Raw genomic sequence first — 16981 nt, forward strand, 5'->3', positions numbered from 1 at the left:
CATATTTCATCCAGTTTTTCTCAGTCTTACCCCCACCCCAATGCCAGCCTCATTCTACAGCAGTGGCACCATATAGCATTTGTCCCTTTGTGGCTGAGATACCTCACTCAGCATAATGTCCTCCAGGGTCACCCATTTTGAATAATACTGCAAAATTTTTAAATAAACCACAGTGTGCCCTAATTAGCCATGGCTGTCATCTTTTAAGTTTCTTGTCTCTTGGTAAAGAAACCCACTAGGATATGGAGATTGGCATTGCATGTCCAGATAGGCCTATTAATTCAGTATTAGGTAGTTAGTCATTTTCAATGTTAAATCTCTCTTTAACAGCTGTCTTCTCTTCCCAGTCATATTTTGATCACTAAACCTGGGGACAGACATCTTCCGGGGTGTGTGTGTGTGTGTGTGTGTGTGTGTGTGTGTGTGTGTGTGTTTTAATGTTCCATTGGAGCTATTTCTGTGCCTTTCTTACTTTTTTTTTTTTTTTTGGTCTGGTAGCCTGCTGCGGTTAGGTTTAGACCACCAGAGAACTTCAGTCTTTGGGTTAACAGTGTACCTCTCTATGGACTATACACCATCAGAGCTTCAAATGAATAGCATAATGTTAAGAAGCTGCTGGATAGAATGGACTGCTTTAGATAGGATGGTCAAGAATGACCTCTTTAAGGTGACATTTAAACAGACTTAGAGGCACTGAGTAAAAGCTAGAGATGAGGAGAGCAAAGGAAGAGCATTACAATCAGCCGGCCAGCTTGTACCAAATTCTGGCCGGCCTAGTTGATGTACTGAAAGAAAACTAGATTGTTATTTAGAAAGGGAAAAGCAGTGTGACATAAAGTTACTGAAGTAGGTGAGGGCTAGCTGCTTTGTGCAAGGCTGCCTCATTGAGTGGCTGATTTCTATTCTAAGCACATCCATAAGAAGCCAGTAAATTGTACAAATTGTTTTAAATAGGAAAATGATACAATGACTGTTTTTAAAAGGTTACTAGGCATAGGAATGGAAATAGAAGACTCACTTAGGAATTTTAAATACTTCCAGCTATAGGTAATAGTGGTTGAATTAGATCAATAGCAATAAAAATAAAAATGAAAAGAATGGGAATCATGCTGAGTTCGAGACACCTTCGAATTATCTAGGTAACAATATGATTAATCAGGTGAGAAGTCTAGTTTGGGATATTTAACTTTGAAAGTGTGTCTCTAAGTCCTTATGTATATATTTTACCTTTACTTGGAATTTCTCAAGTTGACAGAACTCAAAAACAAATTCAAGCCTCCATTTGCAATACTGAGAGATGCTATGGACAAAATCTTGAATGATTCAGGAAGCATCAAAAGAAGATAGAATAGACAGAATCACTGTATGAAAATGAATTAGTTGACACTGAAGATTTTCAGGAAGTACTATAGGAATAAGAACCAGTAGTAATGAGAAGAAGCTTAAGCTGCACTAAAGGCATTGGCAAAAAATAAGGCTCTAGGAATTGATGAAGAATCAATTAATCAAATGTGTTAGCCAGCAGAAGCAGCCCTGGACATACTCATCCTTTTATGCCAGGAAATTTGGAGGACAACTACTTAGCCTGGAAGGATCCATGTTTGTTCTCATCCCCAATAAAGGTGATCCGACAGGATGTGGAAATTATCAAACAATATCAGTATCACATGCAAGCAAAATACAAAAAAAAATCATCTAAAAACAGATACAACAGTTCATAGAAAACTGTCAAAAATTCAAGCTGGATTTAGAAGTGGCTCTGGTACCATGGCTGATGTTAGATGGATCCTGTCAAAAAATAAAGAATACTAGAGAAATGTCTTATTTGTGTTTTACTGACTGTGCGGATCGTAATGATGACTCACATTGTGAGTAATGGGATTCCCGGAACACTTAATTATGCTCCTACAAAACCTGTACTTGAACCAAAAAGCAGTGTTCAAAAGGGGAGCACTGCATGGTTTAAGATCAGGAAAAGTGTATGTCAGTGTTGTATCCTTTGTCCATATTTATTCAGTTTGTACACTGAGCAAATCGTTCAAGAAACTGGACTTTATTAGAAGAACGTGACATCAGGATTGGAGGAAGACTCAACAACCTGCTGATGACAGATGACAATCTTGCCTGGTGAAAGTGAAGAGGACTTGAAATGCTTACTGCAGAAGATCAAAGAGTACAGTCTTCAATATGGATTGCATCTCAATGTCAAGAAAACAAAAATCCTCATCGCTGGACCAGTGGGTAACAGCATGATAAATGGGGGGAAATTTGAAGTTATCAGTTTCATCTTACTTGGATTCACAGTCAATGTCTTTGGTCTCAGCAATCAAGAGCTGTAGTGCATTGGGAACGTCTTCCGTCAGGGACCTCTCTAAATTCCTAAAGAGCTATGGTGTCAGTTTAAAAACTAAGGTGCACCTGATACAGGCCATGATCTTCTCAGTCACTTGCTGTGCATCAAAGAGCTGGACAGTGAGTAAGGAGACAGCAGAAAAGCTGATGTCTTCGAGCTGTAGTGTTGGAGAAGAGACTGCATGAACAACAAAAAGAACAAACACATGTCTTGGAAAGAGCACTAACAGAATGCTCCGTGGAGAAGGAGAACAAATCTTTGTCTAGCATATTTTGAGCATGTTGCTAAGAGAGGCTTTCCTTAGATAGGGACATCATACTTGGAAAGGTGCAGGGTCAGGAAAACCCTCAACCAGACAGTCTCTTGACATAGGACTGCAGCAGTGGGCTCGTGTGTCAGAGTTGATGAAGATGGCACAGAATAGGAAAGGGTTTAGATCTGTTGTTCATATGGTTACTATGAATTGGTCTCGACTTGAGATAGCACATAACAACATCTAAGTCTTTGGTTGGTATAAACTGTTTTCATTCAGTCACTTACCTAGAAATTTATTGTTTGAACCCACCTGGCGGCACAGTAGAAGAAAGGTCTGGTGGCAGATCTGTTAAGATTGCAGCCAAGAAAAAGTCTGGTGCTGTGGGACTTTGTATGTGGGATCATAGTGAATCAGAATTTACTCAGCTGCAACAGTTTTGGGGTTTTTTAGCTACCAAATTGGTCTTCATTTTGGCCCTCATCATCTCTCACGTGGATGATGACAATAACCATCTAAACTCTAAAGGACTAATCTATCACCTGCCTCTCCCATTTAAAACATTTATGTAGACTTAAGGGAGTACTGGTGGCCTCATGGCAAGAAGCTGCACCACAATCCCAAAGGCACAGGGTTCAAGGCCACCAGCTGCTCCATGGGAGAAAGATGGGCAGTCTCTTCCTATTAAATTAACTGTCTCTGAAAACCTGCCAGAGGGTCAGGTTTGGGTCGGTTTTGACTCTATGATATACAACAACAAGTGAATCATTCTTAAAAGAGGAATAAATTTAAAAGTCACTGTTTTCAACAAATCTTTCAGTGGCTATAATGTGTTGTAATAGTATTTTTGAGACTGTTTCTAAGAGGTGCCTGAGGAATTGAGTCAGCTTTCCTTATCTTTGAATTCAGCGTTGATGGATTCAACCAGCAGAGGGTAGGAGATAATCAAGGGCCAGAAAAAGGAGGCAAACAATTTAAGTGGTCAGAGCAGGTCCTCAAATGCAAAGAAAGATCTTTGAGGGACTTCTGTCTTTCCCCATTCCTCTGCCTTTTGCAGCATAATGACTATCTCTAAGGACTGGTTCCTCCTGAAAACATGTCCAGAGTGGATTAAGACAAAGTTTTGCCATCCTGGCTTCTAAGGAGTACTCTGGTAGCACTTATTTCAAGATAGATTCTTTTTTGTTGTTCTTTTTGACAGTCTATGGGACATTCATTGATACTAACACCATAATTCAAAGGCATCATTGTCCAACTTTCAGATGCTTAGGAAGCAATTGAAAATGCAAAGACTTGGATCAGGCATAGTATACACTTTAAAATAACATCCTTGATCATTAAATCTTTGAGTAGGTTCTTGGTCGCAGGTTTTTCCAGTGAAACACATCTTTTGGTTTCTTGACTGCTGCTACCAGTGTTGATGGTGGATCCAAGTAAAATGAAATAGTTAACAACTTCAGTTTTTTTCTCCATCTATCATGATGTTGCCTGTTGTCCCAGTGGTAAGGATTTTTGTGTTCTTTTTATTTTACTTTGTTTTTTATGATTGAATAATAAAATTCCAATAATTTCTATGTGGAGACAGTCCTATGAATAAAACAGTTTTTCCCTTAAAAAAACAAACAAAAACAAAACAAACACACACACACACAGAGCCGAAGGTGCTATTTCCATAGCATTCACTTTGTATTATTTATAGTAAGTAAGCTAGGGATGGTTTAAAGCATACAGGAGAATTACGTAGGTTTTATACAAATAATACATATGACATTTAATAAGGGACTTGTCCATTAGTGGATTTTGGTATACAAGGGGGTCTTTGAATTTTGAGGATACTCAGGGATAATTATCTGCTTTGGATTTTTGTTACAAGGGAAAGGAAGATTTAAACATTTTAAGTTTTATCATTTTATTCAGTTCCATTTATAATTTTGTGAGTGACTTTTATATGCCAAAAATTTAGTATTTAATAGTAAACCAGACATCTGTAGTTTGGAATCATATATGTCATTGAAATAATACTGAAGGGAAAACAGTTTGAAAAACATTGGTATATGGAAAAGTTCAGATGCTGTCATTGACTAGCATACAAGGGGATTTTTTATGTCACTAACCTGGCATCTACTTACTTTGGCAAAGCCTAGCACCTTTCCATCCTTATTACATGTTGTTGTTGTTGTTGTTGTTGTTGTTGTTATGTGCCATTGAGTCACTTGCAACCCTGTGTACAATATCACTGAAGCCTGCCCTGTCTTGAGCCATACTCACAGTCTCCAACATACCTACCCCCTTTACCCCAGATATTGTGTCACCCTATCTCATCTGGGATCTTCCTCTCCTGCTCTACAAACTATAAACAGACCCTTTTTTTGGTTGCTGTCTAACAACAGAAAGCATTATAAGAAATAGATGTGTAAAAGTCTTCCTAGGAATAGTTTTGTCACCACTCCATAAGGTGTCAATTTATATGCTTCGTACCTCTGAAAATGGGTAGTAAATGTTCAGAATTCTCTGTTTGCAATTAGAAATGGTATTATGAAATGAGAAACATTTGAACTTTGGGCTTTCAGTCACTTCATAAGCTTCTGAGACTTTGGAAAGACTCTGCTTTCTCATTAAGATTAATTAATGATGAAGGAATGAATCACTGGGCTTGAGAACTTAGGACTGTAGTCTCAAGGGACATCTAGGTCAATCACTTTGACATAGTCCACAAAGACAGTGTTCTATGTCCTACTGTAGTGAGTAGCAGTTGTATTCTCAAAAGCTTGCAGGTAACCATCTAAGATAGAATTAGAGTATAAAATCAAAACTCAGGCAAAGGGAAGTGAGAAGGAGGAAAATATGCATCAGTGAATGAATGAATGAAAACCCAACCCTTCTGTAAACATTCACTTAAATCATTTTTTTCTGTTTATTCTGGTTTATTTACAAAGTTTAAACGCATTGTTTTTCACACAAGATCCTTCCCATTTCCTTCACCCACCCACCTACCCATTGGACTACCCAGAGTTCTGTCCACACTACCCTAAAACCAGAACTAGATGATGTCCCACCACATAACCAATGACTACAGTGGTTGTCATAGTAGGAGGTCTTGGCCTGAGTGGGAGAAAATATGGAACAGAACGTTCAAGTGTGATAGAGAATGGTGAAGCCCCTGAGACTATGACTCTTATTAGGCAAACTGCTAGGGATCACCTTTTAGCCAAACAGCAGACCTAAAAGTGAACAGTAATGCTCGTGAGGTTTGTATACCTCAGTTCTAACATAGGAGACCCAATTAAACACAGTGAACAATAAACATACGAGACCCAAAGTACAAAATTTACCCCAAAACAAAGCCCATTAAGACGAATGAAACAGCCCAGGGAGAGGGAAGAATGCTGTTAGAGCCCAGAGGGGATTGCAACTAATGCCATAAATCAAATGTATAAACTGTTACATGGGAAATGAACTTGCTCTAGAGACTTTCAACAAAACCCCAGTTAGAGAGTGAAACTAGAACACTTAGATAGACATAAGGCCACCCTTTATTAATGAATCCTTAAATTGTTCAATTTGTTATTTTCTATTCAAAAACAGTATGGCTTGTACTTTGTAATTCTACTTTGAAATATTTCCTTTGGAAAACTTCAGTGTGGATAATTTTTCTCTTCCAGGTTTTGGGCGGAAAGATGTTGTTGAATATTTGCTTCAGAATGGCGCCAATGTCCAAGCACGTGATGATGGGGGACTTATTCCTCTTCATAATGCATGCTCCTTTGGTCATGCTGAAGTTGTCAATCTCCTTTTGCGGCATGGTGCAGACCCAAATGCTCGAGATAATTGGAATTACACTCCTCTTCATGAAGCTGCAATTAAAGGAAAGATTGATGTTTGCATTGGTAAGACTTTTTAATTTCCAAAACCATCTGCAGTTGTAACCATTTTGTATGTAGGTTAATTTATATATTTTTTTATAGTTATCAAATGCTGCCCGACTGGATATAGTTGCCCTCACAGATTTATATGTTAACTACTCTTTATTGAGTATATTTGTGTATGGAACTGGCTGTGGGTTCTTTGGAGAATACAATACAAAGTTCTGTTTTTTAGACACTGTATTATCTTGAGAAATAAGACACACAGAAAACCAAATAAACACATAGGAAACGGGAACAGGCATTGTCAATAGTGAGTACAGTGACTTGACTGGAGTCAAATCACTACTTCCTGCATTCTTTCCAGGCAAAATTGTGAAGTACATTACAAAAGTAAGTAGGGTTTTTATTTTGTTTTTTAATTAAAAAACTCAACTTCAAGCCAAGAAACTTGACACTTATCATGTAGGCAGTGTGGGATAATTGAAAGTTTTTGAGAAGGGTAACAGTCTGATTATAGAATATTATGAACAGCTTAATCTAGTAGGAGGTTATGTAACATAGATGGCATCAAGGAGGCTGGTTAGGAAACTGGAGTATCCAAGTTGAGCTCAGATTATTATGAAAGAATGAGAGGAAAACTTAAGTCATTTAGAATATTAAGGCAAACAAATGAAATAGAATTTACCTGACTAGTTGGTGCCATAGGATGCCAGAAAATGATAATTGAGAAGGATGCCTGTTTCAGAATTCTCAGTAATCTTGTATTTGCTTTTCTGAGCCACCGAAGTCAGGGATTTTGAACTCATTACTTCCATACCTCTCTTTATTCCCTCATGCAAAACAGTTGAAATCCTTGAGATAGATAGACAGAAGGCCATGTGCAACAGGACAAGTCAAGGTGCACTCTGTGTTCTTTTATTTGTAGATGTTGAGAGTCATTTCTAATTCATAGAAACCTCATGTTCAGGACAGAACTGCCCGGAGGGGTTTTCCAGGCTGTACTCTTCATGAGAACAGCTTGCAAAGTCTTTCTCCTGTGGAACCAGTGGTTCTGTTAAAATCACCAGCCTGTGGGTTAGCCCCTTATGGCTCCTACTAGATGGCTCCTAAGAATCTGACTCTGTATATATTCCTAAGTCATCAGTTTAGTGTAAGTGAGGTAAATGTCTAAAACATAAAACAGTATCTCCCTCACCCACTGGTGACTAGTGGGTAACACATGGACTGCTAACCAAAAGGCACAGGCTTGTTGGGCAATCTCACATACAGACAGTCTCAGAACCTAGTGGAGGGTGCCTGTGAGTCGGAGTCGACTCAGGGCCAGTAGGTTAACTAGACGTGTCTTTGCATAATTAAGACTTCTAGACCAGGATACTTGAGGAAACCTTTTACTGAAGTCATATTGTCATGATGACCATTTTTAAAGGTAGAATTGCTATTTTGCAGTACTTTTACAACATGGAGCAGAGCCAACCATCCGAAATACAGATGGAAGGACTGCATTGGATTTAGCAGACCCATCTGCTAAAGCAGTGCTGACGGGTAGGTCTGTGTACTCGATTATTCTAGGAAGACTGTAAAGAACAAGCTGTAAGGTAGAGTCTGCCTCCTCCTGTTTATGACCTCTGATGGGTTTTTTAAAAAAATGTCAGTTCAGTTGCTGTTCTTTTCCACATCTGGACAATTAACATTTAATTCTTGGCTAATAAATGTAAAGCTTTGTCTTCTTTTTACATCTGCCTTCAGAATAGAGAGTGACCGATAATTGTTATTATGTATTTAGGGTGTTTTTTAATCCATTAATTTCTTCAGATTGCTTTAATATAGTTAGTATACTGTTGCATTTTCCAGGCTTAATATATTTTCCTAATTTTTTTAAAGATCCTTTCAGGTAAAACAATTTATTTATTTATTCATTCATTTATTTATTTATTTTAATTAGCACAAAACAGTTGTGCTAATTAACAAAAAACTAGAAAGCTAGTTGTACTCTGCTATAATTCTTTGGAAATTGTTCATATATGTATGACTGTTGTTCTCTTTGTTCATTTTAGAACAGCAGATTTTACTGAGTTGTATCTCTTTCACATGTCATTGTACCTTCCTCTTAAGCAACACTACCATACTTTATACTGTACTCTTACCCCCCATGTGGAGAACTTTACATCATTTCTAAGCTAATAGGCTGGAGTTTTTTTGAGCTTTTTATTTTTTTTTTTTATGAGCTTTTTTGCTTGGGTTTTCTATTTCTTCAGAAAATTTAGAATAGTCTTCCAAAAAACTTTGCAATACATATATCTCAGTTTAGTGTTTCTTTCTTCCCTGTTCCCTAGTTTTTTGGTTTTGTTTTTTTTAAATCGTCAGCCTCAAAAGATGCCCTAACAATCAATACATAATTTTTTATTGTGGGTGGCAGTTTGGATTTGGTTTCCACAAAACAATAAATGGGCTAAGTTAGTTTAAATTTTATTGGTCTTAAAGGTTTTGCATTTATTTTACATATAAGTGAGGAACCTGGCTAAGGTTAGTGAAATCTTGGGCAAGGATCTGGAGACCTGTTTGGTCCTTGGCCAGTTTCTGATGAAAAATGAAGACCTCTTCCAGGACTGGCTCAAAGATTCATGGTGCCTGGGACTGCTTTGGGTACCTTTGCGGATGATGTGACACAGCCTGTGATGATTTTCAGGAAGACCCCAGCATTGAGTCTCCAGAGTTTGCAATTGGGTAGAGACTTCTGTATAAATTAAAAAATCACTGTTGTCATACTTCTTCCGGTCTTGATACTCTTTCCCCTCACCATTTTAACTTTTTAAACATTCTCACCCTTGAAGGAATTCCCCTTCTCCTTCCCCTGCCATTTCCATAGCGGTGATTCATAGCCTTCCTGAGTGGATTCTTGTCTCCTCCTCTCACTCTCCCTGTTATTTCTAGTCAGTTTTTATGCTCTTCAACTATTTTGTAGAGCAGTCATAGTCCAAGAAGTTACTGGTTGCTTTTTGGGTTTTCTTAAATCAGTTAAGTTAGTGGTCTTCAAAGTTGCAAGGAGTTTATGTAATCTCTTCAAAATATTTGTATATATCTAAAATAGCATTATAAACAGTATTTAAAACTATTCTGGAATTTGCACATGTTTAAGTAGTTCTGCTTAATTTATGATACTGTGGATTATCTTTTGTCATATTTGCAATGCTAGTATATTGAATTTTGCTTTCTTTGGCTTTTGGATGAAGTTGTTGATGCATTTTGTTCTAAACATAATAAACTCTTTTTGGGAATTTTTAGGAGAGGAGGGAAAGGGCTTGCCCATAATCTGTGTTTCCTTCTGAGTTTTTATTTCTTTGCATTTTGTTCTTGTTGTAGTCATATGCCACGAAACAGCACTGACTTATTTTTTTTATATAATAAAAATATTTTATGTTCTTAGGTATTTCTAAACTGCATGGTATTCTTAGTAACCATTTCTCCTTTTTTGGAAATGTATTTCCAAATTTACCTACTCTAAATACTTAAATACTGCTTTATGAATGTCTTTGAAGATAAAATTGTCATTACTGTTGTAACTAATTTTTTTTTATTTCTCATTTTCCCCTCCTCCCAATTCAGGTGAATATAAAAAAGATGAACTCTTGGAAAGTGCCAGGTGTGTATTAATGTTACAAATCTGTACCACAAATATTTGACGATTTAAAATTTTTCTCTATAATAAGGTTTTTTTAATAGAAAGTGTTTTTAACCTGCACGTACATGTCTCTAGGATCTGATAAAGAATAGAACTGCTCATGTTTAAATTTTTTTGTTTATTGTAGGAGTGGCAATGAGGAAAAAATGATGGCTTTACTAACACCGTTAAATGTCAACTGCCATGCAAGTGATGGCAGAAAGGTACTTCCTTTTATATTTAGATTTATGTTCATCTTCTGGTGTCTTTGAACATACGCTTATATTATTGTAATGAAAATTTTTTGGAGGGGGGAACAAACCTCCTTGAAGAGCTTATTAGAGATAGTAAATCTCATGGGAGAAGATTGCCCATCCTTGTTGTGAAGTTCCTGATAGAGTCGATTCACGTGCCTTTGGGATTGCAACATGCATGGCTTCTTACCACTAGGCCACCATTTAAAAAGCTTACTGAACAATAATGTTTAGTTAATTGATAAATTTCAGTAAAATTTTAATGATCATAAACATAGTACTTGTGTATTGTGTGCAATAGTGAATTTATACACTTGTATATTATACTTTCAGTTTGCTAGATGTTATAAAAGTAAATGATATTTTTGTTTTAGAAAATATACACAGCCAGGATACACCAGTTCAGCAGTTTCTCCATGTGTATTTTAGTGACATTAATGATAGCCTTCAAGTAGACTAGCCATTCTCCTCCTCCTTTTCTGAGTTGTTCCTCCTCCATTGGTTTGTCTAGTGTTTTATTTGGATTTTCCCTTTTTTTGGCACATTTTTAAAAGCCAATTTTCCCCCATTATTTTAATATTTCAGTCAACTCCATTGCATTTGGCTGCAGGATACAATAGAGTCAAGATTGTACAGCTGTTACTGCAGCATGGAGCTGATGTTCATGCTAAAGATAAAGGGTAAGCATTTGAACAAAAATGAGGACTTAAATGTTATTCTCTATATAAAAATCTTTGTGGTCTTGTCAAAAGAATTTCATCAAAATTTTTACTGAGCAGCATGATAGTATGTTTTGAGCTTGTATAATACGCAGATTGCTCTGAGAGGTCAGAGAATTTTAAAACCTTAAACTCAGTACATTTTGGAGCTTAGGAAGCTTGAAAACCTAGCTGACAATACAAAAAGGTCTCTTCTAAGACCTAAGTGGTAAATAAAGAGTATTACTGGTGCCAGAAGTTTGCAGGACAGAGTGGCTAGGAAAGCCATCAATGCGATCGAGTACAGGACCAGGTAGGGGAGGCCTCAGTTTTTAATGATTTTGAAAAGAAAAATCTTTGTTCTTTGGACATTTCCTGATATATTCAATATTCTTTGCAAGCCTAGCTGAAACAGTGGCAGGAGCATTGGGGAAAATGGGGTACAGTTAGAATTACTGGCGCTTTAGGGTTCAAATGGATGCAACCATGTCTTTTTTTTTTTTAACCATAAGCTATTTGTTGTTTACATGTAAGTTTAAATTAATTACGCTTTGTATTGTTGTGTGCCTAGGGAATCTGAAATAGCATAGCTGTTTTTCTCTTTTTCATATTTTAGTGATCTGGTGCCCTTACACAATGCCTGTTCTTATGGTCATTATGAGGTAACTGAACTTTTGGTCAAGGTAAGTTCTCTTGTACTTAATATTCTGTTTTCTAGAACTTTATAAAATTATTTAAATCAATATATTTTTGTGGTTTTAGTACTTGGTTGGTATGTGTTGGTGATGTTGTGTACGGTCAAGTTAGAACCAATACATATCTGACCCCCCAGCAGGTTTTCAGAGGCTGTAGATCAGTCAGATTGCCCATCTTTCTCTTCTGGAAGTACTTGGTTGGGTTTGAGCTTTGTGCCTTTGTGTTAGCAGAACAATTCCTTAGCACTAAGCCATCATAGCTTAGTGGCATAAAAAAGTATTTATAATCCAAAATGTAGGTGATTGATAGGTCAACATCTGACTACTAGAAGATTTTTGAGGTACCTTACAATGCTAAGTAGAAAGTAGCAACTGCCATCTTGGGAATAGCAGGTTGATGCTGTAATTTATGGCTACATGTAATGTTTCCGAATTCTTAAAAAAAAAAACAATGAATTTCAGTGAATCATAGATTACCATAACCATTGGATTTATTTGCAAAACTTTCAAATTGAAGCAGGTTCTTTGAGTTGGCACAGTCTCATTTGGTAAGCTTCACTTCTTTAATTACACTGAGCAGTTACTATTGCACAGACAGGTCCCCAGAGCTGACAAGAAACATCTTATTTTGTCTTGTGTCATAGTCTCCTTGAGAATGGATCCATGGACATTCCACCTTTCACATCTGTCCTCTGCTACCTACCTACATATTTACCCCAACTGCTGTCTGTTTTCTGCAATGTCTGTTTACAATCACTCATTCTACCCCTGTAATAATACTGTCCTCACTCTCTTTCTTATTAGCTGTCATGGGAAGAGAAAGAGGACATTTGTTTCTGATACCTCTGTTTTCTTTTGGTCATCTGCCACCACTGAATACTTCTCACTTTATTATGTGGCCACAGTGTGATACATTTGTAGATGTAATATCTGTATTGTAAAACTGAATCTTGAATTCAGCAGAGCACTTGTGATACTGTAACAAATGAGTGAAGTATACTGTTGCACTGGGAATTTGAGACAACTGAATGGGGGTTTCTTAAGAGCCAGTGATTAAGGCTGACTGGAGGTCGTACACAGAAAGTAACTGAGATGAGAACAGTGGCAAGATAGTCAAAGTCAGGAGAAAACAAGTAGAGGCAAAGATTCTGAAATTGTTTTTGGTGGTATAGACAGACGTTCTGGACAATACTGAGTCATTTAGCCGCCTTTACTAGCATCTTCTACCAGAAGCTGACATTTAACAGTAAACATTCACTGATTGCTTTTCACAGGACCGTGTGCCAGGTGTGGAAGGCACACATGGTCCTTTGCCAAGGTGTTCACATAAAGTGTGGTGCTAAGAGGCATAAAAATAACATGAAATTCTTTTCATTTTCTTCTTCATCCTGTCCTCTAAATACATTAGGGTGGGGGTAAGACTGAGAAAAACTGGATAAATTATGTTTACTGCATTGAAGTCTATGAGGGAGAGAATACTTTAAAAGTACTATATTTTAGGGCATTTTGTTTATCATAAAAGTACGGAATGAGAGTTGCAGAGTAGATTATATTTGGGGGGGTGTGTGCAAGGGGGATTGTGTACCCATGAAGGAGTTTTTCTTTTGCTTTTCAAGGGGGGGGCAGAAAAGTGCAACAATGAATGGAATTACAAAATCTCTGTAGGTGTTCATTGAAATGAAAAATAAATAAATTAATTTTAAAAAAGATACTAGTAGATTTTAATAAATTGGGAATAAAAGCTATCGGGTACATTCCTGACAAGTTAAACACTGTATAGAAGGTTTTGTTTAGTGAGTTTTGTTTGATTAGTTATTTATACCATCATTCACTTTTATACAATCATTCGTTTTGTTTCTCTCCCAGTAGCTGTCTTATGCAGTATTTGTCCTTTTGTTGTTGAGTTACTTCACCCAGAATAATGCTCAGTAAACTCTCACATATTGTGTCGTACTTTATAAAATACTTTGATAGTTGGTTGTTGTTTTTATTACTATATATAACACAATTTTTCCGTCCATTAATCATTGATGGGCATTTGGTTTGTTTCCATTTTCTTGCTATTTTGAATAACGCTGGTATGAGCATAGTTGTACAGAACACTGGGGTTTTTTAATCAGTTTAAGAGAAAATAATACTATGGGTTCTCCTTCAGCCTATATCTTGGTGCACCTATTGATTGACGATAAGCAGAAGACGTGCTTCTAAAATATGGCATATATTGAGAAGCTGAAAGGGATAATTATAATCAAATTAGTTGAAACAGCATATACAGTAATAGGAATGAATTTCAGAAACGTATATAAAAGAAGCTGAACACAAAAGATACATATTTTATTCCTTTTTGTATTATGTTCAAGGAAATTTAATATATAGTGCTAGACGTTAAAATGAAGGAGAATTATCAATAAAAGCAGCATAAGGTTACTTTTCCAGGGGAATGAAAATACTGTATGTCTTCATTTGGGTGATGGTATTCCTTGTCAAAACTATTATTAATAGAATGTATTTTATCATGTATGTTCTAATTACATAAAAGAAAAGCTATGGGTTAAATCTAAAACTTTATTTGAACACTTTTATTTTTAATGAAAGAATTAAGTGGGACCTAGTACCTGCCTGCTGGTTTTCTATGGAAGAAAATTGTATTCTTTTCCTGGAATTTTCCTGGCTTAAAAAGTAAATTCTTGGCTTAAGCATATAATCTTTCTCAACTTGTATGATGTTAAATTACACAGTGTTAATAATTCTAAATCTTTCAAAAATTGAATGCATTTTCCCCCTTTCAGCATGGTGCCTGTGTAAATGCAATGGACTTGTGGCAGTTCACTCCTCTTCATGAGGCAGCTTCGAAGAACAGAGTTGAAGTATGTTCTCTCCTCTTAAGTTATGGTGCGGATCCAACCCTGCTCAATTGTCACAACAAAAGTGCTATAGATTTGGCCCCTACACCACAGTTGAAAGAGAGATTAGCATGTGAGTATAAAATGACAAATATTCAGCTGGAATATTAATAAACTAAGTTTATTTTCCTATTTTTTTCCCAGAAATACTAAATTAGACTATTTTCTTTAGTCATTATTGTTCAGACTAACTAACATACTTTATATTTGGTCATTTCTGCTTATTTGCAGTACTCATCAGATCCTATAAAAAGAAAATATGTTTCTATTTGTTTTTTTTCCAAATCAAGCTGTATGCTTTCTTTATGTATTGATCTTATTAGAGATAATCTGCTTTTGGAATTAGAGCATTTCTAATTTTTCCACTATTTTTTTGATTATACTAGTTTCTTTACAAAATACGAATATATGATTTTTCAGAACAGATTCTTCCAATTTCCCTCTCCCCCCCCCGCCCCACCCTTGGAGTTAATCTGCCATGAGCATATCTTAACGTAGTGTCCCCTGATTCTGAGCAAAGGTCTGTTTTTTTCTATCAGTCGATAAAGTGAGAAAAAAAATTACCTAATTCAGATACAGTAATATCATGTATAAATACTCCTTTATTTCTCAATGTCATCCAGTCAGAATTGACTCATGACTGACCCTCCAGCGTGGATGTTCAAGGCTGTAAATCGCATGGGAAGAGATTGCCCTTTCTCCCAAGGAGTCAGTGGTGATTCAAACCACCAGAAAGGCACAACCTTTGGGTAGCAGCTATGCCATCGGGTTCCCTCATACATAAATAAGAAACTTTTATTGGACTTACATTGTTCTAAAATAATAAAGGATAGTGAATAAATAAAGAAATAATAGAGAGGATCTTGAAATGATGTTCTCTTTTATTTATCAGTAGGCGGCTGATGGAACTATCCAACTTCTCTAATCCTCAGTTTTCAGAGAAGTGTGAAGAAAACCATCTGCCACTGTCAGAATGTTAGTTTGGGCTCTTGATCACCCTTTGTTTTATTTCTTAACTGAAAAACATTCTATACTTTAGAAAATTCTCAGAGCTCTCAAGATAAGGATTATAGGACGGGTCTCTAGATAAGTCTAGGCCAGTTATAATTAAAGTGAAACTTCAGTCGGCATTGGCTAAATTGTGTAGGTGGTCCCCGGTGAGGTTCCTCTGCAGTTACTCCATTGTCGGTCCAATTTTGTATTCTCTGAGTATCTCTCTTTTGTTGTTTGTTTTTAAAGTTTTCATCATTATTACCTTTCATTATCAATGGTTTTATAAATCTGATCTTTGTTTTTGGGGCTTGGAAACAGCACATCGAGACTTAGTAATGTAATGACATCAACAGTTACACAGTACTTCATTGTATGTAATGTATATTTGGCACAATAAGATGAATTTTAAAAAAAATACTTTATGGGCATGGTTCATAATTTGATTAAGTTAGGGACTACCTGTATAACCTTGGAGATGAATTGAGTTATAGGCAAGGAGAACTGAAATGTTTCTGTTCAAGGATTATACTTGAGGAATAGCTTTAAATCTGGCTTTTGTAATAGATTGTTTTAAAATTTTCAAGGAAAATAGTAAATGTTTTAGACTAAGTAGATGCAGTAAATTTGTTATTCTTGTGAAGATTTAAATTTTTTTTTCCCTTCATCTAGATGAATTTAAAGGCCACTCGTTACTACAAGCTGCACGAGAGGCTGATGTTACACGAATTAAAAAACATCTCTCTCTTGAGATGGTGAATTTCAAGCATCCTCAGACACATGAAACAGCTCTGGTAATGTTTCAGATTTCAATTTTTAAAATGCATTGCCAAAATCAAACTAAAGTATCGTAATGGTCTAATGATACACTGTCATGTGCCACTTGTAAATGTAGCATTGTTTTAAAGCTCTGTGTTTTTTTTTAATGTTAAATTAATGCCTGCATATATATAAAGAAGCAATTAAAATATAAGAAAAAAGTAGACATTTTGTACCCCTCCGCAAAAACATTGGCAACTGAGCATTTAACTGATGTGCCACCAGGTATAATGTAATTACGGACTACCTTAAAATTAGATGCTTAGAGGGAGGCAGGTAATTTCCTGCTACTGAGGGAAGATAACCTGAAGTAAAGTCAATTTGTTTAGGAATAGATTTCAGTCATAGTAGTATATTCATCCAGTACCTTTCCAATACCATGATAAATTTTATTCCATTGGTTACAGTATAAAATTTATATAGAAACCATATGTAACCCTTTTGGATCTTCTTGCAACATGTAGAAAATAGCCAGCAGAACAAAAGAGACTT

The 16981-nt window shown here is 36.2% G+C and overlaps 1 protein-coding gene across 1 annotated transcript in view; it reads left to right on the top strand.

Annotated features, from left to right (window-relative positions):
- The window catches only part of TNKS2 (tankyrase, TRF1-interacting ankyrin-related ADP-ribose polymerase 2), a 65227-nt gene that overhangs the window by 10192 nt on the left and 38054 nt on the right, over positions 1 to 16981 (top strand). Inside the window, exons 2-9 of the mRNA XM_006880332.1 lie at positions 6269 to 6493; positions 7919 to 8014; positions 10076 to 10112; positions 10279 to 10354; positions 10970 to 11064; positions 11699 to 11765; positions 14567 to 14753; positions 16343 to 16464. Coding sequence (XP_006880394.1) covers positions 6269 to 6493; positions 7919 to 8014; positions 10076 to 10112; positions 10279 to 10354; positions 10970 to 11064; positions 11699 to 11765; positions 14567 to 14753; positions 16343 to 16464 — 905 coding nt within the window. The remainder of the gene's footprint in view (positions 1 to 6268; positions 6494 to 7918; positions 8015 to 10075; positions 10113 to 10278; positions 10355 to 10969; positions 11065 to 11698; positions 11766 to 14566; positions 14754 to 16342; positions 16465 to 16981) is intronic.

The sequence above is a fragment of the Elephantulus edwardii genome, unplaced genomic scaffold (assembly GCF_000299155.1).
Source record: "Elephantulus edwardii isolate Elephantulus edwardi_28Jun2011 unplaced genomic scaffold, EleEdw1.0 scaffold00007, whole genome shotgun sequence".
Lineage (NCBI taxonomy): Eukaryota > Metazoa > Chordata > Mammalia > Macroscelidea > Macroscelididae > Elephantulus > Elephantulus edwardii.